Source organism: Microtus oregoni, unplaced genomic scaffold (genome assembly GCF_018167655.1).
Source record: "Microtus oregoni isolate MIOR12 unplaced genomic scaffold, Mior012 000053F_ref0000044, whole genome shotgun sequence".
NCBI lineage: Eukaryota > Metazoa > Chordata > Mammalia > Rodentia > Cricetidae > Microtus > Microtus oregoni.
In genome coordinates this window covers 15277593-15302637 of record NW_024543829.1, presented here as the reverse complement: position 1 = coordinate 15302637, position 25045 = coordinate 15277593, and the positions used below count along the sequence as shown (strand labels likewise).

Genomic DNA, 25045 nt, shown 5'->3' with positions numbered 1-25045 from the left:
AACCTGTGGAGCCAGCTTGCAAGCCTCACAACACTAAGTGGATGAAGAAGATGCGGTGTGTACACACAGTGAAACACTAGCCAGGCACGGAGAACAAAAGCATGTTCCGAGCAGCAAAATAACGTGAGGTAGGGTGGGGGAATTGTGTTAAGTGAAAAAATTGAGACACAAAAAGGTAAGTTCTACACTTTCTCTGTCCCATGAGGAAACTTTCAAAGCCAGTCTGAGAGTAGAATAGAGATTTGGAAGTTTTAGGATGGATGAGGGGCAGGTGGGAAAGTAATGTTGAATTTTCTCTGTGAGAGCTACATACATGTATGGAATCCCATTAATATGTATGATTAGTACACATTTTATTAAAAGATGTCAATGAGAAAAATAAAGCCACAGAGGAAGCCTAGATACGCTGAGGGGACATAAAACAGAGACCTCGGTGAAACAGCGGAGCAAGACATGCAAAGCTACATGGAGATGCTGACTATTCTAGAACACAGGAATCAGGAGAGCAAAGGCCCTGAGCAGGAATGGTCTTGGCAAATGCAAAGAAGACCACGTGGCCACAGCAGATGGGCAAACTGCTACGGTTAGATGACGTGGAGACCACTCTTCAGAAGAGATTGACTATAAGGTGTGGAGATGGGCAGGAGCCAGGAGGACATGCAAACTGCCGCGGAAGACAGTTCTCTGTCGTTTGTTTGTTAACATGGGGAGCACTTCAGTATCCCTTGAAGAGAAATATCCAATAGAGGTTAGTAGAGAGATAGTCACAGTTAAAGTCCATGGGAGATCATGGAGAACAGGATTCGGGGCCAGTAGAGAGGTGAGCCCTGGACAGACAGGGAAGCACGGGACAGGGTGTGATTTGCTGTAGGAGTGAGGGAGCAGGAGGTGTTGATGCTGGGGCTCCTTTGGCTTAGTGGAGGGTCACCCTGAGCTTGACAAAAAGACTCTGTGTCCCCGCACACTTATGGGGACATGCAAGGCATGGACAGAACCCATGGAAGCTCCTGGTTAGTTTTGTATCCATCAGAGACCCGTTTCAGACAAGGTGGAAGATGAGGTCTAGCACCTGAAGCTGTCCCTGATTCCCACATATGCACCATGCCACACACATACCCACACTCATACACTCGAAGGTTTAAACTACATATCCTCAGTGAGAAGCATGCAGAAGGGGAAGGCACAGCCCAGCACCCTGCATGTGGCAGAGGGTACAAGTTGTGAAGGAAGGCTGAGTCACTCATTGGATGAGAGTGGATGCTTCTGTCGGCCACAACCTCTGCCCAGAGGCAATGGAAAGCCTGTTCCGTTGGCTTCACCAGCACTGGGTTGTGGTGAGCAAAGTTTAGCAAAGGCTAAGAGTGGACGGATGGATTACTGAGGGGCCCAGAAACCAAGGGCTAGGTGATGGATGGACAGCTGTGTGAACCTTAAAATCATCCTGGCGATGACAAGAGTCAGGAAAGGAGGGAGCCAGATGACCAAACCATCAATAAACACAGTAGCAAGAAGTAGGCCAAGAGACCCTGCGGCGACATGTTCATAGGATTGCTTGGCTAGTGCTGTTCAGGGTGGGCTATGTGTTACTGTTAGCCTCGGCATCTAGGTCAGTACCTGAGAAACCTCGTTGAATGAGTGAACGAGTGAATGAGGAGTAAATAAATGCTCCTGGAGGAAGAGAGGTGAGGGGGTCAAAAGGCCAATAACTTGCCCCTCCCTGAAGTTCTAAACTTCAGAATAGTCAGCATCACTCAGCTGACACCCAAGTTTATCATCTCTGAAGTGCTGGGCACCGTGGCCGCTGCTGTGCAAAGGTGTGAACCTAGGGATTTCATAAAATAAGGAGACTTGTGAATAACAAGAACACCACGGAAGCACAGTAGGCAGGGGTGGATGGCAATATGAGAAAGATACTCCTGGGGTCAGCCTGCCTGGAGGGGAGAATGGGCTGTGCGCGTAGATAGGGACCAAACAGTGAGGAAGTCAGGCAAAAGGGCAGCCTGCACAAATGTGGAGAGGATGGGCCAGCTGAACGGGAGCCTGAAGCTACAATAAAAAGTCAGGCTGGAGAGATGGCTCTGTGCTCAAGAGCAGCAGCCACTGTTACAGGAGTCCAGAGTTCAAGTCCCAGCACACTGGGACGCTCACAACCACCTGTCACTGAAGCAGGGGACCTAATACCCTTTCCTGGCCTCTGAGGGCACTGCATGTGCATGTGCAAACATGCATGCAGACACATATAAAATAAAACGTAAGATGCCGTCTGGCCTCTATTGGTTTGTGATAAGGATGTGGATAGTTCGGTATGGGGAGGAGAAGGAATGGTCTTTTTACAGGGTTTGGCCCCTGGGAAAGAAGAAAGGTGGACACGGACACCTATCTCACATCATGCACAACAATTAATTCAGATTAATCAAAGATCTGCCATGGAGGCTAAGACTCCAAACTTCTCAGAAAACAGCATAGATGCATATCCTTACGGCCCTGGATTAGGTAAACGCCTGTTAAATACGACACCAAGAGCACATACTAAAAAGACAAAAGTGCATGCGCTGGACTTCATCAGATTTGAAGCTTGTGTTTCTAACAGACCAAAGGAGTGATCCCACCGTGGTGGTACTCACTTAGAATCCCGACACTTGCGAGGGGGAGGTGGGAACACTGGCAGAGCAAAAATAAGATTGTCTACAAAGTAGGTTGGTAGTCAGCTTGGGCTACATGAAACACTGTCTTAAAGAAAGAAGCAGAGAAGGAAGAATGAGCACACAATTACAGTTTTATTCTCCTGATATCCAGCAGGCATCCAGAATATGTGAAAATCGCAGCTCATCAACAGTATAGTAAGACAAGTAACCTGATCTTCCAATGAGACAGGTCGGCCAGAGAGAGAGCTCAGCAGGTGCTCACTCTGCAAGCCTGAGGGTCCAGAATTGTCAGTAGCCGAAGGTGCCGCATGCATCTCTAATCCCTGAACTCCTGTGGGCGATGGGAGACAGAGAAGGAAAATTGACCAGAAGCTCACGGGCCACCAAGCTTAGAGTAGTACTTAGTACAGAAACAGAGATCCTGCTTCAGAATCAAGATGGAAGGGTGAGATCCAACTCTCAGAAGCTGTTCTCCGAGCTCCACATGTGTGCCATGACACACAGCTGTAATCCCAGCAGAGGCAGCAGTGGGAAGCTCCCTGGGAGTTCCAAGCCAGCCTGGGCTTTGTAGCAAGACCTTGTTTTTTAAAAAGGAGGAAAGAGAGGAGGAAGCAGCAGCTATTGCATGCAGAGCTACCAACCTGAGTTTGACCTCGAACCCACATAAAAGGAGAACCAGCTTCACAAAAGCCCTCTGGCCTCCACATGCAGGCTGTGCCGTGTGTCAGGCACACAGTTAAAACACGTGTGCTACATCCATTCACTGGGATGCTCACTGCTCAGCAACAGGAAAGAGCTGGTGCATGCCATCACATGCATGGACCTGGAAAACATTTTGTTACCCGAAAGAAGCCAGACAAAGGGCCACATATCCCTTGATCCTTCAAAAAGTCCAGTCTAGGGAGATGTATCCCGGACTAGTGGCAGCAGGGAGGAATGGGGAGTGACCACTAATGGGTAGCAAGTACAACTTTGAGAAGACATTAAACATCACTCAGTTGTACATATGAAAGGGTGGATTTTTTTTTTAATGTGCATTGGTGTTCTGCCTGCCTGTATGTCTGTGTGAGGGTGTCAGATTCCCTAGAGCTGGACTTACAGACAGGTGTGAGCTGGGAATTAAACTTGTGAAGAGCAGCCCGGCTCTTAATTTCTGAGCCATTTCTCAGGTCCTGAAAGGATGGATGTTATGGTTGGGAATCATATCTCAATCAGGGGTGGGTGTTGTATGGGATCATGGTGTGGTGTGTGGGTGTGTGGGATGTGTGTGGGCTGAAAACTGTGTGGGAGATGTGTTTGGTGCGTGTGTTGAGGTGTGTGTATATAGTGATAGGTGTGCTGGGGGGGTGTTGTGATATGTTTGAGTATACAAGAGTGTGCACACTTGTGAGTGTGCAGGTGTGCAAGCCAGCACTCATGCGTGTATAGGTCAGAGCAGGAGTGAAGTGTCTTCCACTATTACTTTCTGCAGTGTTTTCTGGAAACATGACGTCTCCCTGAACCAGAACCCCACCGTCTCAGCTAGGCTGGCGCTCGGTGCGCTCTTCAGATCACTTAGCTCTTGTCCCCTCAACCGGAGTCACAGGTGCATGCAACCAAGTCAAGCTTTGCGTCACTTGGATGCTGTGGTTTGAACTCAGGTCCTCAAGTGTCCTTACCTGCTGAGCCACCTCCCAGCCTCTTATAGCTCAGATTGGGGGTCACTGTGAGCTGCTGAGGGGTGTGGATGAAATCCTGAAGACAATGGGAGTTTCTAAGCACTCACGATGTGAAGTCAACACAGAGGCCCAGGATGCCACCACACAGAGGTCACTCCACCTCTTTACACTCTGTTTGTGTGTGCTCAGACTGTATCTTATTTACAATTTGGTATTCAACTGGGTTTTTCCCTCTCTTTTACCACAAACTTATTCTGAACATCATTTAAAGATAACTTTCTCTTCTAATTATAATAGTGATTTATTGTAGAAAATTTGGAAAATATAGGAAATTACAAAGAAAATTAAAATCATCCATAATCTCAGTAGCTGGAAGTAACCACTGTGAGCGTTTTACCGCCACTGATTTGCCTTTCTTCTGCGAGTGCCCTTTTTAGTAGCTGCACAATAGGCACACAGCATCAAATGACTTCTATTGTAATGTAGTTAGGTGATTTCTAATTTCTTCTTATGTAAATAATGATGTAATAAATAAGCTTTTATAAAAGCCCGAAACATTTTCATAGATGGGTTATTTCCTCAGCTTCTCAGAAATGAAACTATTGGGTCAAAGACTGAATACATTTAAGTTCGTAGCATGATTCCCAAGCTGTATTCTGGAGGGATTTGACAAGTCCAGCTCTGGCAGTGAGCCAGTCAGAGTCCGCCCAGCTGCAGCGTCACCAGACCGAGAAGTATTTTCTTTTAAACTCCTTGTTATTTTCATTTGGATTCTTTTGTGGTTGCTTGTTTTGGTTTTGGTTTTGGAGACAAGTCTCGTGCTGCTAAGGCTCAGCTACCCCTTGTGACAATGCTCCTGCCTCAGTCTCCTGAGTGCCGGGATTGAGGTGTGGCCTCCATGCCTGTCTTTCATTCCACTCTGACAAAAGTTTCATGAGCAAAGAGGGGAGAGACTGAGCTTCAGGCAAAGAGAGATGCTGTGCTTGTGGGGAGAGGCCAGCACCAGGCAAAGACGGTGGCGGTGGGGTTATACAATCGGCGCTAACAGACAGTGTGGGTGTGTGAGTGAGTATGTGTGTGTTGGGCTTTTTGAAGCAGGGTCTCTCTATACAACTCTGGTAGTCCTGGAACTCACAGAGATCTACCTGCCCCTGCCTCCTCAGTGCTGGGATTGAAGGTGAGCGCCACCATGCCTTGCTCAGACATTTCTAAAAAACAATGGAGTTTTGACTGAATCAACCAGGGCAGGGAAGATGGGGAAGTGTCAAGGTTGCCTCTGCAGGCACTAGGGTAGATCAGGGTTAGAGGAAGAAAGGTGCCCTGCTGGCAGCCTGTCACTTCAGGTGCTAGGGTGGTGCAAGAGGGGGCTAGGAACGCTGGTCCGAGGCTGAAGCATGGAAGAGCTTGTTAGGGACAGAAACCAGGGTGGCCATGAATGAGATCCTGGGGATTTGGGAGACTCTGGGAGAGACTTGTCAGCGTCCTTGGGCGGAAGGAAGAATGTGGAGAACACCGCTTTGCGGGCAGCCAGGGACCCACAGGCTTGGTGTCCAAGCCGAGGCAGGAGCTGGAGAAATGGGAACATGGGGCTAGAGAGATGGCTGAGCAGCTGCTCCTGCAGAGGACCCGGCCTCAGTTGCCAGCACCCACACAGCAGCTCACAACCATCCATAATTCCAATTCCCAGGATCCAGTGCCTGAAGGGGGGCTCTCTAATGGTGCTGACAGGTTTTGCCCTTTCTCCTTCCCTCCCTTGCTAAACCATTAGATTACATTCCTACAGCTAGCCCCCAACGTCCATTCTCTTATTTGGCTACCATTTACTCGTTCCTGAGACAAAAGACCAAGGTCCAGCCACCAAAATGCATTATCTGGCTACACTGGTTAACCCGTCCAATCGGGACTTACCTTGTCACCTTAGCCCAGAATTCCCCTTTTCCCCTTAAAAATCATTCTGCAGAGACACCTGCTGCTGCTGCTGCTGCTGCTGCTGCTGCTGCTGCTGCTGCTGCTGCTGCTGCTGCTGCTGTCTGCTTTGGCTCAACCCAGGGACAGTCCCCTCCTTTTCCCCTCCAGGGCAATAAACCTCCTTCGGGCTGAGACTTTGGTTTCTGGTGTGTCCTGAGCTGACTCCAAGGGGTCCCAAGTACCTTCTGACCTCTGAATACCAGGCACACGCACCGTGCACACACATACACGAAAGCAAAACAATCATACACATGAAACGAAACAAATGTACAAAAGGATTTGGGGGGCGGGGAGAAAGAAGTGGGATGTGAGCAGGTCCAGGACCTTCAGAGTTCAAGGTGGTGAAGGCCAGGTGGAGCAGAACCTGAGGGAGGAACCTGGGGAGGGAATCCGGACCCCAGCTGGGAAGGAAGCTAAGTTGAGGGTGTAAAGAAAGAGGACTCAACTCTTGTTTTCATCATGGCAAGAGCTGGTCTAAATTCTGTTCCCTGCTTACCTGAGCGCAGCCTGATGCAGAAGCAAAACCTGAAGAAAAGATTGGGGCTCCCCTGAGCAGGAGCCATGCACAGGGAAGGCCTTTAAACCCATTAGTGCTCAGGGGTGGGTCTGCTCCAGAGTGCGAGGTGACTACAGTCAGTGACAAGCAGAAAAGAAGACGCGAGCAGTGTTTTGTTTTGTTTTTCTTTCATAAAAGACGTTAGATGTATGCAATTTAAAAGACTCTGCTGTAGGGCTGCTGAGATGGCTATGCAGTCAAAACACTTGCGGTGCAAGCCTGGGATCTAGTTCACACGGAGGTGGGAGAACCCCGACTCCACTAGATGTCCTCTGACCTCCTCATGGATCCTGTGGCGTTTACACACGCACGCACGCACGCAGACACACATGCACACACCATTCTTAAGAATTTTTAATGACCGTCTTCTATTTGAGATTTTAATTCTTGCTTTCGTCATATCTGTGCATGTGACATAGTAGTAGGTGTGAGTTGGGGGAGTGCATGTGACATAGTAGTAGGTGTGAGTTGGGGGAGTGCATGTGACATAGTAGTAGGTGTGAGTTGGGGGAGTGCATGTGACATAGTAGTAGGTGTGAGTTGAGGGTCCCCCACGCAGAGATTTCTTTTCTGTGTCTTCATGGTTTACAGAATTGGTTCAGGAATGTCACTGATTCATAAATTGCAAAGGAGCGGCTATGAATGGCCTAGACATTGTTTAGAGCTCAAATTAGTCATTCTTCTGTCATTGTGACCAGACTACCTGGATTTAGGGAAGAAAGATTGAGTCTGGCTCTCAGATTCGAATGGATCAGTCCATGGTCACATGACCCCGTGTGCTCGGGTACAAGGTGGTGAGGGAGTACTGTTCACCTCCTGATCAACCAGTCCATCCACCAGGAAGCAGAAAGAGTCAGGCAGGAGCCAGGGCTGATGCTCCCCGTGACCTGCTCCCTCCCTGTGACCTGCTTCCTCCAGGTACGGCTACTTCCTAAAGTTCCCTCAGCCTCTAAACCAGCCAAAAAAGCCTCTGGGACACATACCAATCAGTCTCTATCAAGGTCCCCTCCTCCAGAACCCAAACTCCAGTCCTCTGAAGATCGTCCTCAGGAGTCCCATCCCTGCTGGTGAAAAAGACACCAGGGACCCCTCCCCCACCAGAACACAGCACACAAGGCTTGAGTTTGGGCCTTTGCCACAAGCCGATGAGTTCCCGCCTCCCCATCCCCCCTCCTCCATCTGCTCTGTCCATCTGGCCACTTGGAGCCCAGCAATAGACCAATCCAACATTTCCCCAGCTCACTACCAGGCTCCTGCACACAGTAGGTACTCAGTAAACAGCTGTTAAATAACTCACGTCCCACCTCAGCCTTCCAGGGCAGAATGGTGGTCGTTGTGTCTATTGTTAGCGTTGGTGGTGGGTGTGTGGGGACTTGAAGATGTGCTATTTTCAATAGCCAGGCATGGGGGTATACCCGTACACCCATGCTCCTGGTGCCTCAGGGAGCATGGGCAGAGGGCAGAGACACTGGGAGATCAGGAGTTTAGGGTCATCCTCAGCTACCCAGTGAGTTTGAGACCCAATGCTATCTCAAACAATTGGTTGGGATGACAGTGTCAGTTGGTAAAGCGTTTGCCTTGCACGTGTGAGGGCCTAAGTTCAACCCCCTAGAATCCATGTTAAAAAAGAAAAAGAAAGAGAAAAAGATGCAGGTGTGGAGGCACAGCTCAATCCCAGTGCTGCCGAGGAAGAAACTGGTGAGTCCCTGCAGCTCGTCTTGGTGAGCCTCAGGCTGCTGAGAGAGCTTATCTCAAAAGAAGCCCAAGGGCCACAGCACCTGAAGACCAACAGGAGAGGCTTTGGCCTGGCCTTTATGGGCATGCGCACTGTGTACCACACCTGCGCAAGCGCGCGTACACAGGCACGCGTGCACGCACACCAGTACACATACACGCACAAACACAAAGATGAAATTTAAAAATAATAACAAAGCTTTCTGACATGAGAGACGTTTAAGTGAGATCTAAAACTACCTCCTTTAACTCTAGTTCATTGCCCACCACCCCTGAACAGTAGAGTTTACATCATCACCCAGCCTTCCCAGATTGACCAGACTTGGGGAGCAGCCATCTCCCCAGCAGCAATTCTGTTCTGGCCCCCATAGGCAGCCCTTCGGAATGTGTACCTATAAGCCTAGCACTTGGGAGGCAGTTCAAGGCCAGCCTCTGCTACTTAGTGAGTTCCAGATCAGCCGGGGCCATGTGAGGACCCATCAGAAAACAACAAAAAACGCCAAGAGCACTGAAGACGCTTTAGTCTCCTCTGCATTGACCACAGAGTGACCAATACCATGCTGTGGACATGGTTTCTGGTGTTTGCCTCCATATGTCTAAAGACAGGCCTGAACCCTGCCCTTTCTTGTCATGTACCAATGATAAGCAGCTTTTCTTCTCGACTCAATATGGTTATGACTCTTGCATAAATTTACAGCTAATGTTTTCCACAGTGGCACTCTGTCCCTCCCTGCTCCCACTCTCCAACTCAGGGCCTGAGCCTTCAAGCATGCTAGGCAAGAATTCCACCACTCAACCACAAGTCCAGTCCTGAACACTTTTGTTTTTTGGTTTTTTTTGTTTTTTGGTTTTTCGAGACAGGGTTTCTCTGTAGCTTTGGAGCCTGTCCTGGGACTCCCTTTGTAGACCAGGCTGGCCTCGAACTCACAGAGATCCGCCTGCCTCTGCCTCCCGAGTGCTGGGATTACAGGCGTGCGCCACCACCGCCTGGCTTCCTGAACACTTTTGTAACTGAAATTAATAATTACTGTGTTTGGTTTTTTTTTGTTTGTTTGTTTAAGATTTATTTTCTTTGTAATTTTGCATATATATGTGTGTGTGTGAATTTGTATCCCTGTGACTGCAGGAACCCACAGAGGCCAGAGAGAGCACTGGACTCCCGCACTGGAGTTACAGGTGGATTTGAGCCACCTGATGTCCCAGGATGCTGGGCTCCGAACTCCAGTCCTCTGCAAAAGCAGACTTCTTAACTTCTGAGACAGCTTCTCCATACCCCGGGCTTGGTGATGATGGCTTGGTTTTGTTGTGAGTTTTTTGCTTGATATTCTGGATGTCAAACAATTGTCTTAGACTTTGCGACAGCCTCGGGATTTCCACCCACCACGGAATTTGGATCATTTCCCCAGCTCACTTTCTCTCAGAGGATCTCCTGTCTCCCTCTGTCCCCTTCAGTCTGACTGGCTGCTTCGCTTTCCCACGTCCTCAGACTTTCTTTTACTATTTGCCTGATTTGGGGTCTCCAGTCACCCTCTTTCTTGATTTATGCTAAGAGAGGAGAGAACAAGTCTTTGAGAAACTGTGAGCCTGAAATTCCCTCCATTTCCTTGAAGTACTTCTTTAGTAACTGAGCAGAGAACAGAGCTACAGTTGGGAGGTTGGGGCAGTTCAAGGTCAGCCTCTGCTACCCAGTGAGGCCCAGGTCTTCTTCAGGCACACAGGGTTCCAGGACTTCACACTTCTCGCCAAGATGTTTTGTGGAGCAGTCTGAAGCCATTCTGATAGCTGATCTTTTAGGGGAAAAACAATCACTATTTAATTTCTGGGAAAACTTTTAGGATTCTTGTCCTTGAGTTCTGAAACTTCTCAACAGGCTTGGTGGTGTCTGTTCTCCTCCATTGTGCTCGGAACGCCAATGGCTCTTCAGTTCTGGAGAAAGTTTCTGTATTACTTATTTCAATTTATTCTCAACTCTCTGACTCTGTTCTCCCCTACTGAAATAAGGTAGTGTAATAAGAGATAGTATTTTAGAGTGAGTGTCCAGAAGTCTTTCTGATGAAATGACATCTGAGCAGAATGTGTGTATGTGTGGGTGTGGGTGTGCGCGCGTGCGTGCGTGCGTGCATGTGTGTGTGTGTGTGTGTGTGTGTGTGTGTGTGTGTGTATTCTCATCTCTGAGGAAAATTGTTATTTTTCTTTTGTTTCTTGAATGGTATCTTTTCTTTTTGTTCATTTTTATTTTAGATAGATTCTCATCTCGTGTATTCCAGGCTGGCCTTAACTCAATATGTACCAAGGACGGCCTTAAAGGTCTGATCCTCTTGTCTCCTTCTAGTTTTGTGGCATGTATCACCACTCCCGGCCGGCGCTAAGAGCAGACTCAGAGCTTTAGACAAGCTAGACAGGCTCTCTACTCGCTGGGCTGTACCTCAGCCCTCTTTCGTCTGCTGTGTTTAGTCTCTTTCCCAGCACAGAGTTTTCCTCCCATGGTTATGAGTCCTGGCTAAGCCATCAAGGAGAGGGTGATCCGTGACCTAGAAGCTGGTGGGATGCTCTTGGGTCTGGGTGAAGTGCATGGCTTGCCACCTTGGTCACCTCTCACTACTCAGAGGTGATGCTGTTGGAAGGGATGTTGGCCTTTTCACTAAAGAATGTCATCCTCAGTGTTTGTCAGATATCGCCTCAGCAGAAGCAGCTTCTGGGCTCCCACCAGAGAGCAGAGGGGAGTCTGGTGGGAGGAGGACACCACAATGCATACACGCATTCGTTCGTTCATTCACTCATTCATTCATTCAGACTTTGGTTCAGCTGCCCTCACCTGGCTCTCAGTGAGTCCCTAAAGTTCCCAGGCCCTTCTACGATCCAGTTAAGGCAAACTTGCTGCATTCTAGACTGCAGAACTCATTTCCAGTCTGCAGTTTCTTTCTCTCCACCCCCAACAACGTGGCCCAAGTCAAGTGGGGGGGGGGGGGATGACTCAGGGGGGAAAGGCGTTTCCTACTGAGTAGACAACATAGGTTAGGTCTCCTGAGCATATTAAGGTAGAAAGAGAACTCACACAAACAAGTCATTCTAGGACCTCCACAGCCTGTGGCGGATGCTCAGAACCCCAATGAAGTGAGGTTAAGTAACTCAGTAAATTTGCAAGAAAACCAGAAACACCTACACACACACACACACACACACACACACACACACACACACACACACATAATATTTAAAAAAAAATTTTTTTTTTAGTTTCTTGCTCAAAGTGGCAGAGTTTGGGTCCCTCTGCCTCCCACTTACAATCCTGTGACCTCCTGGAGCTTGCTGTCCTTCCTAGAAAAGACCTGAGACAGGAGCAGAAATTCCTTCCTGGGTTTTCTTGACAAATGCTTCTCTGCCCTCTGGGACAGTCTGACCCCTTTTGTCCTTTGTGGAGAGGAACCGTGGCAATGAACTGGCCATTGTTTCTCAGCAAGACTTGCAGTGTTCATAGCAAACTAGACAGAGACCATTCTCTTAGGACAGAGTCAAAACAGCAAATCCACCATCAAATAAACCTTAAGCAGATTACCAATTAACACCCAAATGTATTTAAGCAGAAATAAGTTTAATTGTCTAATTAATTTTTCACCAATTAAGTCCATTTTTTTCATGTTAGATTTTTACATTGCTCTTGCAATGAAAGTAATTGGATCCCTTTATAACCATTTTCCACTTCTTGGTTTCCTAAGTAGTTCAATGCCTCTGTCTATAGGAGACATAAATCGCCCCAAACTGGCCACATTGCAACTTACCAAGTTCATAAAGTAATCCTGTTTGGAGGGTAAGGAAGTGAAGAGAGACAAACAAGAGGCAAAGAAGATGTGGATGATCCAGAAGAAAAAGCACCCATGGGGAAACCCTAAAATGGTCCCCAAGGAGCCCTGCCACCTGGCATTCACAGCCTTGTGAGGTCCCCTCTCACTGAGTGGAAGGCAGGCCTTAATGGCTCTCTTCTAATGAGCAGAGCACAGAAAAACTGATGGAATGTTGCTTACAAGAATAGACGATATAGAGGTTGCATTTTAAGCTTTTAGTTTTTATTTAATTTTGTTGTTTTTCGAGACAGGGTTTCTCTGTGTAGCCCTGCCTGTCTTGGAACTCACTCTGTAGACCAGACTGTCCTCAGACTCACAGAGATCTGCCTGCCTCTGCCTGCCGAGTCCTGGGATTAAAGGTGTGCGATCATTGCCCAGCACAGATTTTAATATTCTTTCTCCTCTCACTTCCATCTCAAAATCTCCCATGACATCGTGTGTGTGTGTGTGTGTGTGTGTGTGTGTGTGTGTGTGTGTGTGTGGTAGGGGAGCAGCGTTAATTTGCTCGGTGAGGCAGGATCTTTCACTGGCCAAAGAGTCCCAGGGATCTGCCTCTCCAATGCTGGGATTACAACACAGCAGCACAGTCAGCTTTTTGTTGTTTTTTGTTTTGAGACAAGGTCTCTCTCTACATAGTCCTGGCTGTCCTGGCACTCACTGTGTAGGCCAGACTGGCCTCCAGCTCTCAGGGATTTGCCTGACTCTGCCTCCTGAATGTGCCACCACATGTGGCTCAGGCCCAGCTTTCTTATGTAGGTTCTGGGATCAAGGCTCAGACCCTCATGCTTGTATAGCAAGTACTTTATCCCAGCCCCCAAGGTTCTGAGTGCTTTCATAGGCACCGAATCCCTTAACCCTTCCTGTTGTTTGTTTTAGACAGGGTTTCTCTTGACTCTCCTGGAACTCACTCTGTAACTCAGGTTAGCCTCGAACTCACAGAGATCCACCCACCTCTGCCTCCCAAGTGCTGGGATTAAAAGGCGTGTGCCACCTTGCACAGCTCCTTAACCTCTTCTGATGATTTGTTTCCTGTTCTGTAAAACAGGCATTCTGAGTACATATATCCAACAGGGTTGCTGTGGGGGTCGAGAAGGAGGCAGCTGCTTAGAAAATCCTGAGGCCGAGCCCCTCGTGTCTACACTGCCTTTCTAGCAATCTCAAGTAAATAATGCTTCCCGTGAGCTGATCCTGCACACCGGGACACCATGCCAGTATTAGTAAAGCCAACTTACTTTATGATTTATTAGAATATTGTTTAACACAACATCAATCTTGGATCAACCTTAAATAAACCATATGTCCTTAAGAACTCATGGGTTTTAATTAGTTTCTTAATTAGCATGTGAGAAGTTTGCAAGCCTGTTCGCTTTCCATCCAAATCCTAAGAACAAGCACTGTGTGACTCTCACATGGAGAGCCTGGGCTGAGCTCACAGGCCGCTGAGGTAAAGACTCACAGACTCCCACCTGCTCTGCTAGCCTGATTCCTCTGAGCCCCGTCCCCTCACAATCTCTGCCCAAGACCTTCTAGTCTCAGCCAGTAACATTTCGTCCCTCCCAGCTCCCTTCCCTGTGAGGCCAAGTGCATCCTTCAGGCTCACTCATCAACCCAGTCTCCCTCGACAGTGCAAGCCAGCTTTGCAGAGCTGTCGGGGTTAGCAGAACCATGGGCCTCTAACAGACTGCTTCCTTCAGCCTTGAAAACTTGAGCAGAACCTTTGTCTCCAAGGACTGCGTGATCTTGGAGGAGTTAGTGCACCTCTCCGAGCTTCCCTCTTCCCTTCTGGAAACCCTGTAGAATTTATGACAGTGAAGACTTTTGTAAAGATTCATTTATGTATGTGTTCTGTTGATATGCATGTTTGCACACCAGAAGAGGGCATCAGATTCCACTACAGATGGTTGTGAGCTGCCCTGTGAGTGCTGGGAACTGAACTCAGGACCTCTGCAGCAGCCAGTGCTCTGAACTGCTGAGCCATCTCTACAGCCCCAGTTAAGATGGTTTTAAATGCTTAGAACAGCATCTAATAACCCCAAATTTCAGTTGCTCTTATATTCAGTCTGTAATTAATACCGATCTTCCCCTGACCTTTCCAACCATATAGACAATGATAGCTAAGAAAGGCAACCTAACACAAATGCCTAAAATATTAGGAGGTTTTTATACCTTTTAAAAAATAACTCAGGTATTTTTTAATGACTATTCAGTTCTCGTTCATGAACTTTGTGATTTACAGTTCTGTGCCACAATGGTAAAAGGTTGGGTTTGCCTGCAAGCTGAGGCCTTGCTATCCTCTCAGGAGCTCCGTGTTCACTACGGAACCATTAGACGGTGTTATTCCCCTGACAAATGCTACTGGAATGAATTCCAGGATGGCCAGGACTACACAGAGAAACCCTGTCTCAAAAGAAACAAAACAGGGGGGAGGAGGAAGGAAGGAAGGAAGGAAGGAAGGAAGGAAGGAAGGAAAGGAAGAAGGTAGGGAGGGAGGGAGGGAGGGAGGGAGGGAGGGAGGGAGGGAAAAAGGAAAAAAGGAAGGAAGGAAGGAAGATCTGGAGGCAACGTAAATGTCTAAGATTAGCGTTAAGTAGATGATGGTTTATCCTCAAAGCCTAGCAACGTGCTGCCATTAAAACTCATCTCCTAGAAATTTGCTGCTGACACTTTCTAGCGTTCTCAATACACACTGGGGGGGAGGAGCGGGTTTCAAAACAGTACTATGCACAGAATGATCCTGTTTTGTGATAAAAATATAAATGTTTATGTATGCAGAGAAAGATCTGGAAGGACCCAGTGCCTGTTTCTGGGTGGGTGGAATTTGCATGCTTCTTTTCGCTCCTTGTACTTTATATGTATTTTGTGATTTTTTTATAATGAGTATAAATTACTTTTGTAGTAAGGAAAAAATTGTAACTACCAAAAATTGTTTTTCTGATTGTAATGCATTTTCGTTGTAGAAAATTCAAAAAGCCTCAAAAGTATAAAAAAATAAGATAATTATGCATTTTGGTCTACCTAGAGAGTCTGCTAACATTTTGGTAAAATTCTTTCTAGTGTCTTTTCTAATACATGCATGAATTTTTAAACTACTAGAGATCAAATTGAACTATTGTTTAATATTTCACATTTTTTATTACATTGTGAATATTTTCCAAAGTTACTTTCAAATTCTAAATATTACATAGCTCATGGTGAACAGGAAAATCAGTTGTCACAAGGCAGAAAAACCATGGAAGCACCAAAAAGTTCACGGCCTCCAACCACAACACAGAATATTTTAAAGACGTCCCTATGCCCTATAGAAGCTCATGAAACAATTTAAAACATCCCATATTAACAATTTTAATTGCAAAAATTTGAGATACCTTTTTCTAGCTTTGACTAAGCATACTCAGTTCACAACTGGCAGACAAGTCTCTTCGTTTATAATCGGCGATAAATTTCTCAGTAATTATCGTGCATATCTGGGGACTCTTAAAACTGAGAAGAATCCAATCTACAGGTTGTTTTCAAATCCAGAGAAAACATTAAGGAACTGGGCATGGTGGTTCACAACTTTAACCCCAGAATTCAAGAGGCGGAAGCAAGGGGATCTCTTTGAGTTCAAGACTAGCCTGGTCTACATAGTGAGTTCCAGGGCAGCCAGAGCTATATAGTGAGACCCTGTTCAAAATAAATAAGTAACATTAAGGGCACATACCTGAAATTCCAGCACTCCAAAGAAGGAAAAGGGGGCAGGAGGATTGCCACACATTCAAGGCTAGCCTGGGCCCCAGGTTTAAAAAACAAACAAACAAACAAACATTAAAGTAACAACTAATATAGTTAACACGATGTCACAATGTCATGTCTTATTCATTCTACTCTTATAGATTGCATCCAAACAGCATTTTCCCTTCCCTTCTCCCCTCTTGCCTCCCCAGCACCTCCACCTTTCATTGCTCCTTCCCCACAAGAAAAGGCGAGGCCTCCCAGGGATATCAATTAAACACGGCATAGCGGGTTGCAATAAGATTTTTAATCAGAAATGTTATGTCATTGGACCAAGTCACTACAGAAAGAAGCAGAACTAGCTAGCTAGAGATTGTGGCTCTATCATCCAGCTTTTCCAAACACAGCCCCTAAATCTAGAACAGACTCTGCAGCCAGAAAACACCTGTGAGCAGCTCGTGCTCCCGACACAACGCCCCCCATCCGTTTCCAGCTCACAGGGTCAGTCTTTCCTCTGCCAGCATCCAGGCTCACAGGCACAGCAGGTGTTTGCTGAATTGAGGGTGCCTCCCGTGGTGTGGTGGTGGTATCTTTGGGGACAAGTGAGTGAAGGCAGCCTCTAGATCTCAGTCCCGAATCTGTGCCTGGCAGTTAGGCTTAGCTTTTCCCATTCTACGCCCCTCACAAGCACCGTGACACACAACAGCAAGAGTGACAAACATTCCCTTGTGACTTGCTAGTGTGCTTCTCAGACACCATCAGACCTGCAGCCCCGGGATAAAGTGTGTGCTAAGGTCGAGATTTTGCGATGTGTGTCTTACTTCTGAGGTTGTCCAGAGTACAGCACAGGTGACTGAAACCAATTGTGAGCCATCTCTGCAACTCTACCTCAAGGCATTATCACGGGTTTGTTTGGGTGCTTTTTGCTTTTGTCAATTGCTCTGATATCTCAATGAGAGTCTCTCCTCCACCCCTACCCCATCTGCGCTCTCTCTCTCTCTCTCCTCTCTCTCTCTCTCTCTCTCTCTCTCTCTCTCTCTCTCTCTCTCTCTGTGTGTGTGTGTGTGTGTTCCTCTCCCTCTCTTTCTGTGGATGTGTGTCCTGGGGACTGAATTTGGGGTCTTATGAACTCTGATCTGGCACTCCAACTCTAAATTGTGTCTCCAGCCCTTAAATGAGAATGGGGGGGAGGGGACATGGAGATGGGGTTTGCCTGTGCAGTTCTGGCTATAGAACTCACTCTGTAGACAGGTGATCTCAAACTCAGTGATCCACCTGCCTCTGCCTTTGGGATTAAACGTGGTTGCCACCACCACCCAGTTTAAATGAGAATCTTAATGTAGCTGGTGACACAGCTGAATCTTCGCAGCTGGATTATAGACACCGCCACACTGCACCCAGCAGGCTCAGAGCCACAGCTGTTCTCTCAGTGGTGCCCAGCGCTGTGTTAGGTACACAGGAAGCCTCAAAAAAAAAAAAATAGATAGTAGTTGTGGGAGGTGGAGGGATGGATCATCCTGCGGTACTTCAGGGAGCCGGCTGAGTTAAGAGCCTGCCAACTATAAAACAAAGGAAGGAGGACAATGGAAGTGAATAGAAGACCTGGATACCAATCCACACACCTTCGAACACCTGATTTTTTGACAAAGAAGCAAAAAATATCAAATGAAAAAAGAAAGCATATTTAACAAGTGGTGCTGGCATAACTGGATATCAACATGTTGAAGAATGAAAATGGACCCATATCTATCACCATGTACAAAACTCAAGTCCAAATGGATCAAAGACCTCAACATAAAGCCAGCCACACTGAACCTCATAGAAGAGAAAGTGGGAAGTACACTTGAATGTGTTGGCACAGGAGACCACTTCCTAAATATAACCCCAGCAGCACAGACACTGAAAGAAACAATTAATAAATGGGACCTCCTGAAACTGAAAAACTTCTGTAAAGCAAAGGACATGGTCAACAAGACAAAACGACAGCCTACAGAATGGGAAAATATCTTCACTAACCCCACATCAGATAGAGGTCTGATCTCCAACATATACAAAGAACTCAAAAAAGAACACCAAAAGAACAAATAATCTAATTTAAAAATGGAGTACAGACCTAAACAGAGAACTCTCAACAGAGGAATCTAAAATGGCTGAAAGACACTTGGGGAAATGTTCAACATCCTTAGCCATCTGAGAAATGCAAATCAAAACAACTCTGAGATTCCATCTTACACCTGTAAGAATGGCCAAGAATCAAAAACACTGATGACAATTATTCTAGAGAGGTTGTGGGGAAAAGGGAACACTCCTGCACTGCTGGTGGGAATGCAAGCTGGTACAGCTTTGGATGTCAGCGTGGTGATTCCTCAGATAATCAGGAAACAACCTCCCTCAAGACCCAGTAATACCACTTTTGGGTATATATCCAAAGGATGCTCAATCGTGCCACAAGGACATGTGCTCAACTATGTTCATAGCAGCTTTGTTTGTCATAGCCAGAACCTGGAAACAACCTAAATACCCCTCAACCAAAGAATGGATAAGGAAAATGTGTCACAGTTACACAATGGAGTGCTACACAGCAGAAAAAAAATAATGGCATCTTGAATTTTGCAGGAAAATGGATGGAGCTAGAAAACATCATTTTGAGTGAGGTAACCCAGACACAGAAACACAACTATCACATGTACTCAATCATAGGTGGTTTTTAAACATAATGCAAAGAAAACTAGCCTACAAACCACAATCCCAGAGAACTTAGACAACAATGTGGACACTAAGAGAGACTTACATAGATCTAATCTACATGGGAAGTAGAAAAAGACAAGATCTCCTGAGTAAATGGCAAGCATGAGGACCTTGGGAGAGGGTTGAGGGGGAGAGGCAGGGAGGGGAGCAGAGAAAAATGTAGAGCTCAATAAAAATCAATAATAATAATTATAAAAAAAAAGAACTGGGGGGAAAAAAAGTCTGCCAACTGTGGCCATCTAGGTTGCTTTACCAGCAGGGGACATGGCAGATGTGGAAATGGCAGTTAGAGAGCCATGCACCTAGAAAGGACCTGAGGGAGCAGACAGGTCAAGTCTGCCAGCTGTGCCAGCCATTGGCTGCGTGGGCTCCAGTGAGTCACTTTAGTGACTGAGCCCTTGGCAAAGATCTTGAGGGAAGGAAATCAGAAAATGAAGTACACAGGAGGCGAGAGAGCACCGCAGAAGCTGCTGGGGAACAGTAGGGCCATCCTCTCAGAGAGCCCAACACCGCTTTAGAAGACCAAATACAGTTCCAGGCCAGCCACGTCTACAGAGAGACCCAGACTCAGAAAAGAAAGCCAACGATCAAACACAGCCAAGGATGGTGTGCATATCTTCAAGTCCAGCGTTAGGAGGAAGAGGGAGGTAGAACTCTGTGAGTTCAAGGCTAGCCTGAACAGCAACATAGTTAGACTCTGTCTCAAAAAAAAAGATTTAATTAAAAATGCAAAAATTAAATAAAACAGATATATGACATAAGGAATAAAAGCTGAGAAGTAAGCACAGATCAACTCTTTGAGAGAGACACAGCCTCTGTACCTTTGTCAAGAGAGGCAAACCAGTTAACCACTCTTTAGTGTTAAATACCGCGGAAGTGACGGCTTTCCAGGAAAACCTTTTTAAAAATGCAATTCATTCTAGAAAACTTTTGTTGTTTGGGGGTTTTTGTCCCACACATGGGGGAAACAGCAATTCAGTAGACTGAATTGAGGATGCATTAGAAGCCCTACACTCGAAAGAAATATCAGAGAAGATACTTTTTGGGTGAATTGTGTCTTCAGAGAAAATGCAGAGAAACTTTAGGCTCTTTTGTCTGCCAACATGACACTCCAGGAGACCAGAGGGAGAGGGAACCCAGCAGACTCTGAGGGAACCCTGGAAGCTGCTCCTCCAAGCTTAAATGCTGAGAGCATGTCTGAGAGACCCACACAGACCGCAGGCGGCCGCTAACACCATCACCAGGATCACTGCTCTGGAAGCAGGGGCCTCTTGGTGACACTGCAGAAACAGAATGGAAGAGGAGATGGGGACTCACATCTGTAATTGTGGTTCTCAGGAGGCAGAGGCAGGAGATCGCCTCTGGTTTGTGACTTCCAGGTCAGCCTGGGCTACAAGTAGGACCCTCTCTCAAATGAAACAAACAAAAAAAGCTTGTAAAAGAAAAGAGGAAGGCCGAATTCTCATGGATGCTATGACTATAGACTAACTCAAGCTGAGAAGCGATGGGTAAAATAATTCACTATCAATTATCAATAAACTAAGATGGCATACAAAAAATAGTATCTTTCTTCTATGCAATTAGGTACCAGATATAAGTCCCATCTGTAACTGAGGTGTTCTTTGGGCCACCAAATAAAGATACAGAGACTTATTATTAATTACAAATGCCCCGCCTTAGCTTAGGCTTGTCCCAGTAGCTTTTCAACTTAATTTAACCCATTTCTATTCAGCTACATTTTGCCTCAGAGCTTTTATCTTCCTTTCATTCTGCATGCCGTACTTTCCTGTCTGTCTGTCTGGCCCTGGCATCTCTTTTCTTTCTTCTCCCAAGTCTAATTTCTTCCTGCTTACTGCCTGCCTATACTTCCTGCCTCACTATGGCTGTTCAGCTTTTTATTAGACTAATTGAGTGCCTTAGGCGGGCAAGGTAAAACAGCAACACATCTTTACATAGTTAAACAAATGCAACACATCTTTGCATAGTAAACAGATATTCTGCAACACCCGTCTCTGTGAACAATAGCACAATAGAGGAGCACTGCCCATGTGCTAAGTGCACAGGAAAGCTATCACTTGGCCCTCACACAGCGGTAGAGCAGTCTGCACTAGGGTGAAGGAGTAGCCTGATTTTTCAACAGGATGGTGGTACTGCCGGAAAGATGTCTGTTTCCACCAAACATCGTATTCATAGTAATTCCAATTCTTTAAAAAAAAAAAATTAGGTCTGGCAGTAGTAGTGCATGTTTTTAATCCCAGCACTCGGGAGGCAGAGACAGGTGGATCTCTGTGAGGTTGCGGCCAGCCTGGTCTACAGAGTGAGTTCCAGGACAGGCTCCAAAGCTACACAGAGAAACTCAAAAAACCAAAAGACAAACAAACAAATAAATAAAATTTAGGAGTTGATTTTCTTTTTTTTTTCTTTCCATTTCTCTCTCTCTTTAGTACGTGTGTGTGTGTGTGTGTGTGTGTGTGTGTGTGTGTGCTTGCCTCTGTGTGTGCATGTTGGAAACCAGAAGAGTATTTAAAAAATAAAATAAAAAGTAAAAAGAGGGCTGGTAGGTAGAGCTTAGCAGTACAATGCTCATCGATGAAGTTCAAGGTCCTGGGTCAAACCCCTGTACCACAAAAAAACATTTTAGTTTAATTAAAGGAAGCAAAATATGCTCAGTCTGAAACGGAGCTCTGGGTGATAGAGTGGCCTGATCTAGGGCTAACTGTTCACTCTGGAGGGCTCGTATCACAATGAACTCAGTATAAACACCTGCTTTCCTCCTGTAGGGACAAAGGCCTTCTAGTAAGTTCATCATGATCAAATATGACTATCCAAAACTGGTCATTCAGGCAAGCTTCAGGCCTTTATGCCAAGGGAGTCAGCTAACTGCTGGAGCTCGCCTGGTCTGTAGGGGCATGGAGCTGGTGGTGGTGTTGTGGGGAGAGCCACTCTCCTGGGCCTCATGGCCTGGTCTGTAGGGGCATGGAGCTGGTGGTGGTGTTGTGGGGAGAACCACTCTCCTGGCAAAACAGTGCACATGCTATGTCCATAGCTACTGCAAGGTCAGTTACCTTTAGGAAACTCTGCTTAAATAAATGTAAACTGTCTTTCATGCCAAGGATCTCAAAGACTTTTCAAGGAGTAGTCAGTGAATTTTAACCATAAAAGCCTTGATCCATAAAAAGCAAGAGTGATTATCTTCATTTTATAAATAGATCAAAGGTCATGCAATCAACACAGATGTGGGAAACAGATGTAAGAATTCTGCTTTTGTCCAAGCTGCAGCCACCTAAAACTGGCCTTAACGTTGCTGACAGACCTCCTTTCTGCTCCCTGACTTCTGACCAAAGATGTAGGACTGGCCTTTATGTTTCCTCTTAAGGCCAGAATTCTATGTACAGTTCGCAAGCTTTGATATAGCTGGAATTTAGAAAAGAAAGGCAGAAGAATGATATTTGATGCTTTTCAGAGTTCACATTGGAGCCAAGCCTTCATTGTGGGTCAAATGCCAATAAAGGAAAGAAAAAGAAAAAAGGGAAAAAAAAAAAAACTCGGTCACCACATCTTTAGGAAGACAGCCTTTATTCTGTCTCTGAAAGAACTTTCTGTTAAAATTAATGGCAGTGTATCTTTAGTGACCAAAATGACTGTTGTGGGGTCACTGAAAGTCACTGTTTGTTGACAGCTGTGTGAAGTGTTTCATTTTGCATATTTCGTATAATTATCACAAACACCTGGGAGATATTTATAATGTATTCCTTCTGCAGAGCTATAACTGGGCTCAGAGATAGAAGATGACCTGAGAAGAATGAGGATGAAAAAAAAATAGAAAGAGAAACCAGAAAGGAACTTAATCACCATTGGGTGTGTTCTCTGTGATCAAAGCACTGTGCTTCCGAGGGCACTGGGGACACAAAGGGATAAAGTGCCCAGATTCATACTCTTGAGCAGCTGAGAGGAAAAGCTAGAGGGAGGAGAGAAAACACATTAATAATAATAATAATAGCAATTATCAACACATTTCAGTCAGAAGTATTTATAGACTTTATGATAAGTATTAATATTGTGCTTATTACAAGGGACAGTCTCTCTTCTTATGAATTTATTGTCTAACAGGAAAATCAGGTATTCATCAAATAATCTCATCAATTTAAAATTGCAATCGAATGGGACAAAAGACACCAGATGGGCCACAGACTGACAAAGGATTAGTACCCAGACTATATAAAGAATTCCTACATATAATAAAAATGACCAATACATGCACTGTCAAATAAACCAATACCCATTTTTTAAAAAAAAAAAAAGAAGAAGAAGAAAGGCAAATGGCCAATAAACAGAAAGTCTGCTCCAATCTCTCTCACTTGTAAACAGAGAATTGCAAATTAAAACATTGAAATGCCACTTCACACCCATCGGCTTGGCAATAACTTTAAAGTTTGACATTAGCAAGTGTCGACGATGTGGAACATGGGGGAACTCTCACATAACGCATGGAACTGTGAATTAGTACAGCCACTTTGAAAACCCATTGAGCCATGCCCAACAATACTGCCAGTTTCTATGTCCTGAGCCTAGCAATTCCACACCCAAGTATCCACCCAAGTCTGCTTCTTTCCAGGAAATGGGATTTTCTAAAAGCTATTATAGCATTGTTTCTAACAGAAAAACAAAGTAAATAGGAGCTAAATATCTTCCAGAGGGAGGCTGAAAAATAAAGTCTGCTGAATTTGTAAAATGGGTCCCTTGTCAGCAGCGAAAAAGCAAGATCTAGAAATACATACATTAGCGCTTTGCAGACGCCGCTGTCCCCTTTCACCGCTTGCTGCAGCCATGGTCAACCCCACCGTGTTCTTCGATATCGCGGCCGATGGCGAGCCCTTGGGCCGCGTCTCCTTCGAGCTGTTTGCAGACAAAGTTCCAAAGACAGCAGAAAACTTTCGTGCTCTGAGCACTGGAGAGAAAGGATTTGGATATAAGGGTTCTTCCTTTCACAGGATTATTCCAGGATTCATGTGCCAGGGTGGTGACTTCACACGCCATAATGGCACTGGCGGCAGATCCATCTACGGAGAAAAATTTGAGGATGAGAACTTCATCCTGAAGCATACAGGTCCTGGCATCTTGTCCATGGCAAATGCTGGACCAAACACAAACGGTTCCCAGTTTTTTATCTGCACCACCAAGACTGAGTGGCTGGAGGGCAAACATGTGGTCTTTGGGAAGGTGAAAGAAGGCATGAACATTGTGGAAGCCATGGAGCGTTTTGGGTCCAGGAATGGCAAGACCAGCAAGAAGATCACCATTTCCGACTGTGGACAACTCTAATTCTTTTGACTTGCGGGCTTCTTACCCACCAGACCATTCCTTCTGTAGCTCAGGAGAGCACCCCAGCCCCATCTGCTCGCAGTACCCTGTAATCTCTGCTCTCACTGAAGTTCTTTGGGTTCCATATTTTCCTCATTCCCCTTCAAGTCTAGCTGGATTGCAGAGTTAAGTTTATGATTATGAATAAAAACTAAGTAAGAAAAAAAAAAAGAGGGGCTGGAGAGGTGGCTCAGTGGTTAAGAGCATTGCCTGCTCTTCCAAAGGTCCTGAGTTCAATTCCCAGCAACCACATGGTGGCTCACAACCATCTGTAAAGAGGTCTGGCGCCCTCTTCTGGCCTTCAGGCATACACACAGAATATTGTATACATAATAAATAAATAAATATTTAAAAAAAAAGAAATACATACATTAATATGGGTTCACGCTGCCTAGTCAAAACAAGCAAGTTACACAATTATATATAAGATCAGTCTTATGGTATCTCTTCAACATTGAAAATCATTTCAGATGGCTCCTTCCAAGCGCCTACAGGCACCAAGATGTGGAGTAAAACTTAAAGGCACGTGTGGGATTGCAGCACCAAAGTGCTAACGTGATTCTGTTGGGAAGGGGCAGAGCTGGTTCAGAGGACTCCATCCACATCCAAAGGTTTATGTCCTTTAAGAAACTCTGGATTGAGTGTGGCGGTGGTGGCACAAGACAGGCGGATTTCTGTGAGTTCTGGGTCAACTACAGAGCGAGTTCCAGGACAGGCTCCAAAGTTACGGAGAAGCCTGTCTTGTAAAATAAAAAACAAAACAAACAAGCACACACACCCCTCTGCATTGAATAGGGGAAATGTTAAGTTTCAACAAAGAAA

The 25045-nt window shown here is 45.9% G+C and overlaps 1 protein-coding gene across 1 annotated transcript; it reads left to right on the top strand.

The window, feature by feature from the left end:
• Nucleotides 1–23657: 23657 nt before the first annotated feature.
• On the top strand, nt 23658–24230 carry LOC121437582 (peptidyl-prolyl cis-trans isomerase A-like). The gene has a single exon (XM_041637442.1). The coding sequence runs from the start codon at nt 23690–23692 to the stop codon at nt 24182–24184; it is 495 nt and encodes a 164-aa protein (XP_041493376.1). The 5' UTR covers nt 23658–23689; the 3' UTR covers nt 24185–24230.
• Nucleotides 24231–25045: the final 815 nt, after the last annotated feature.

Excerpts from the sequence above, each read along its gene's own strand:
- LOC121437582 (XM_041637442.1), top strand. The coding sequence starts at position 23,690 with ATGGTCAACCCCACCGTGTTCTTCGATATCGCGGCCGATGGCGAGCCC.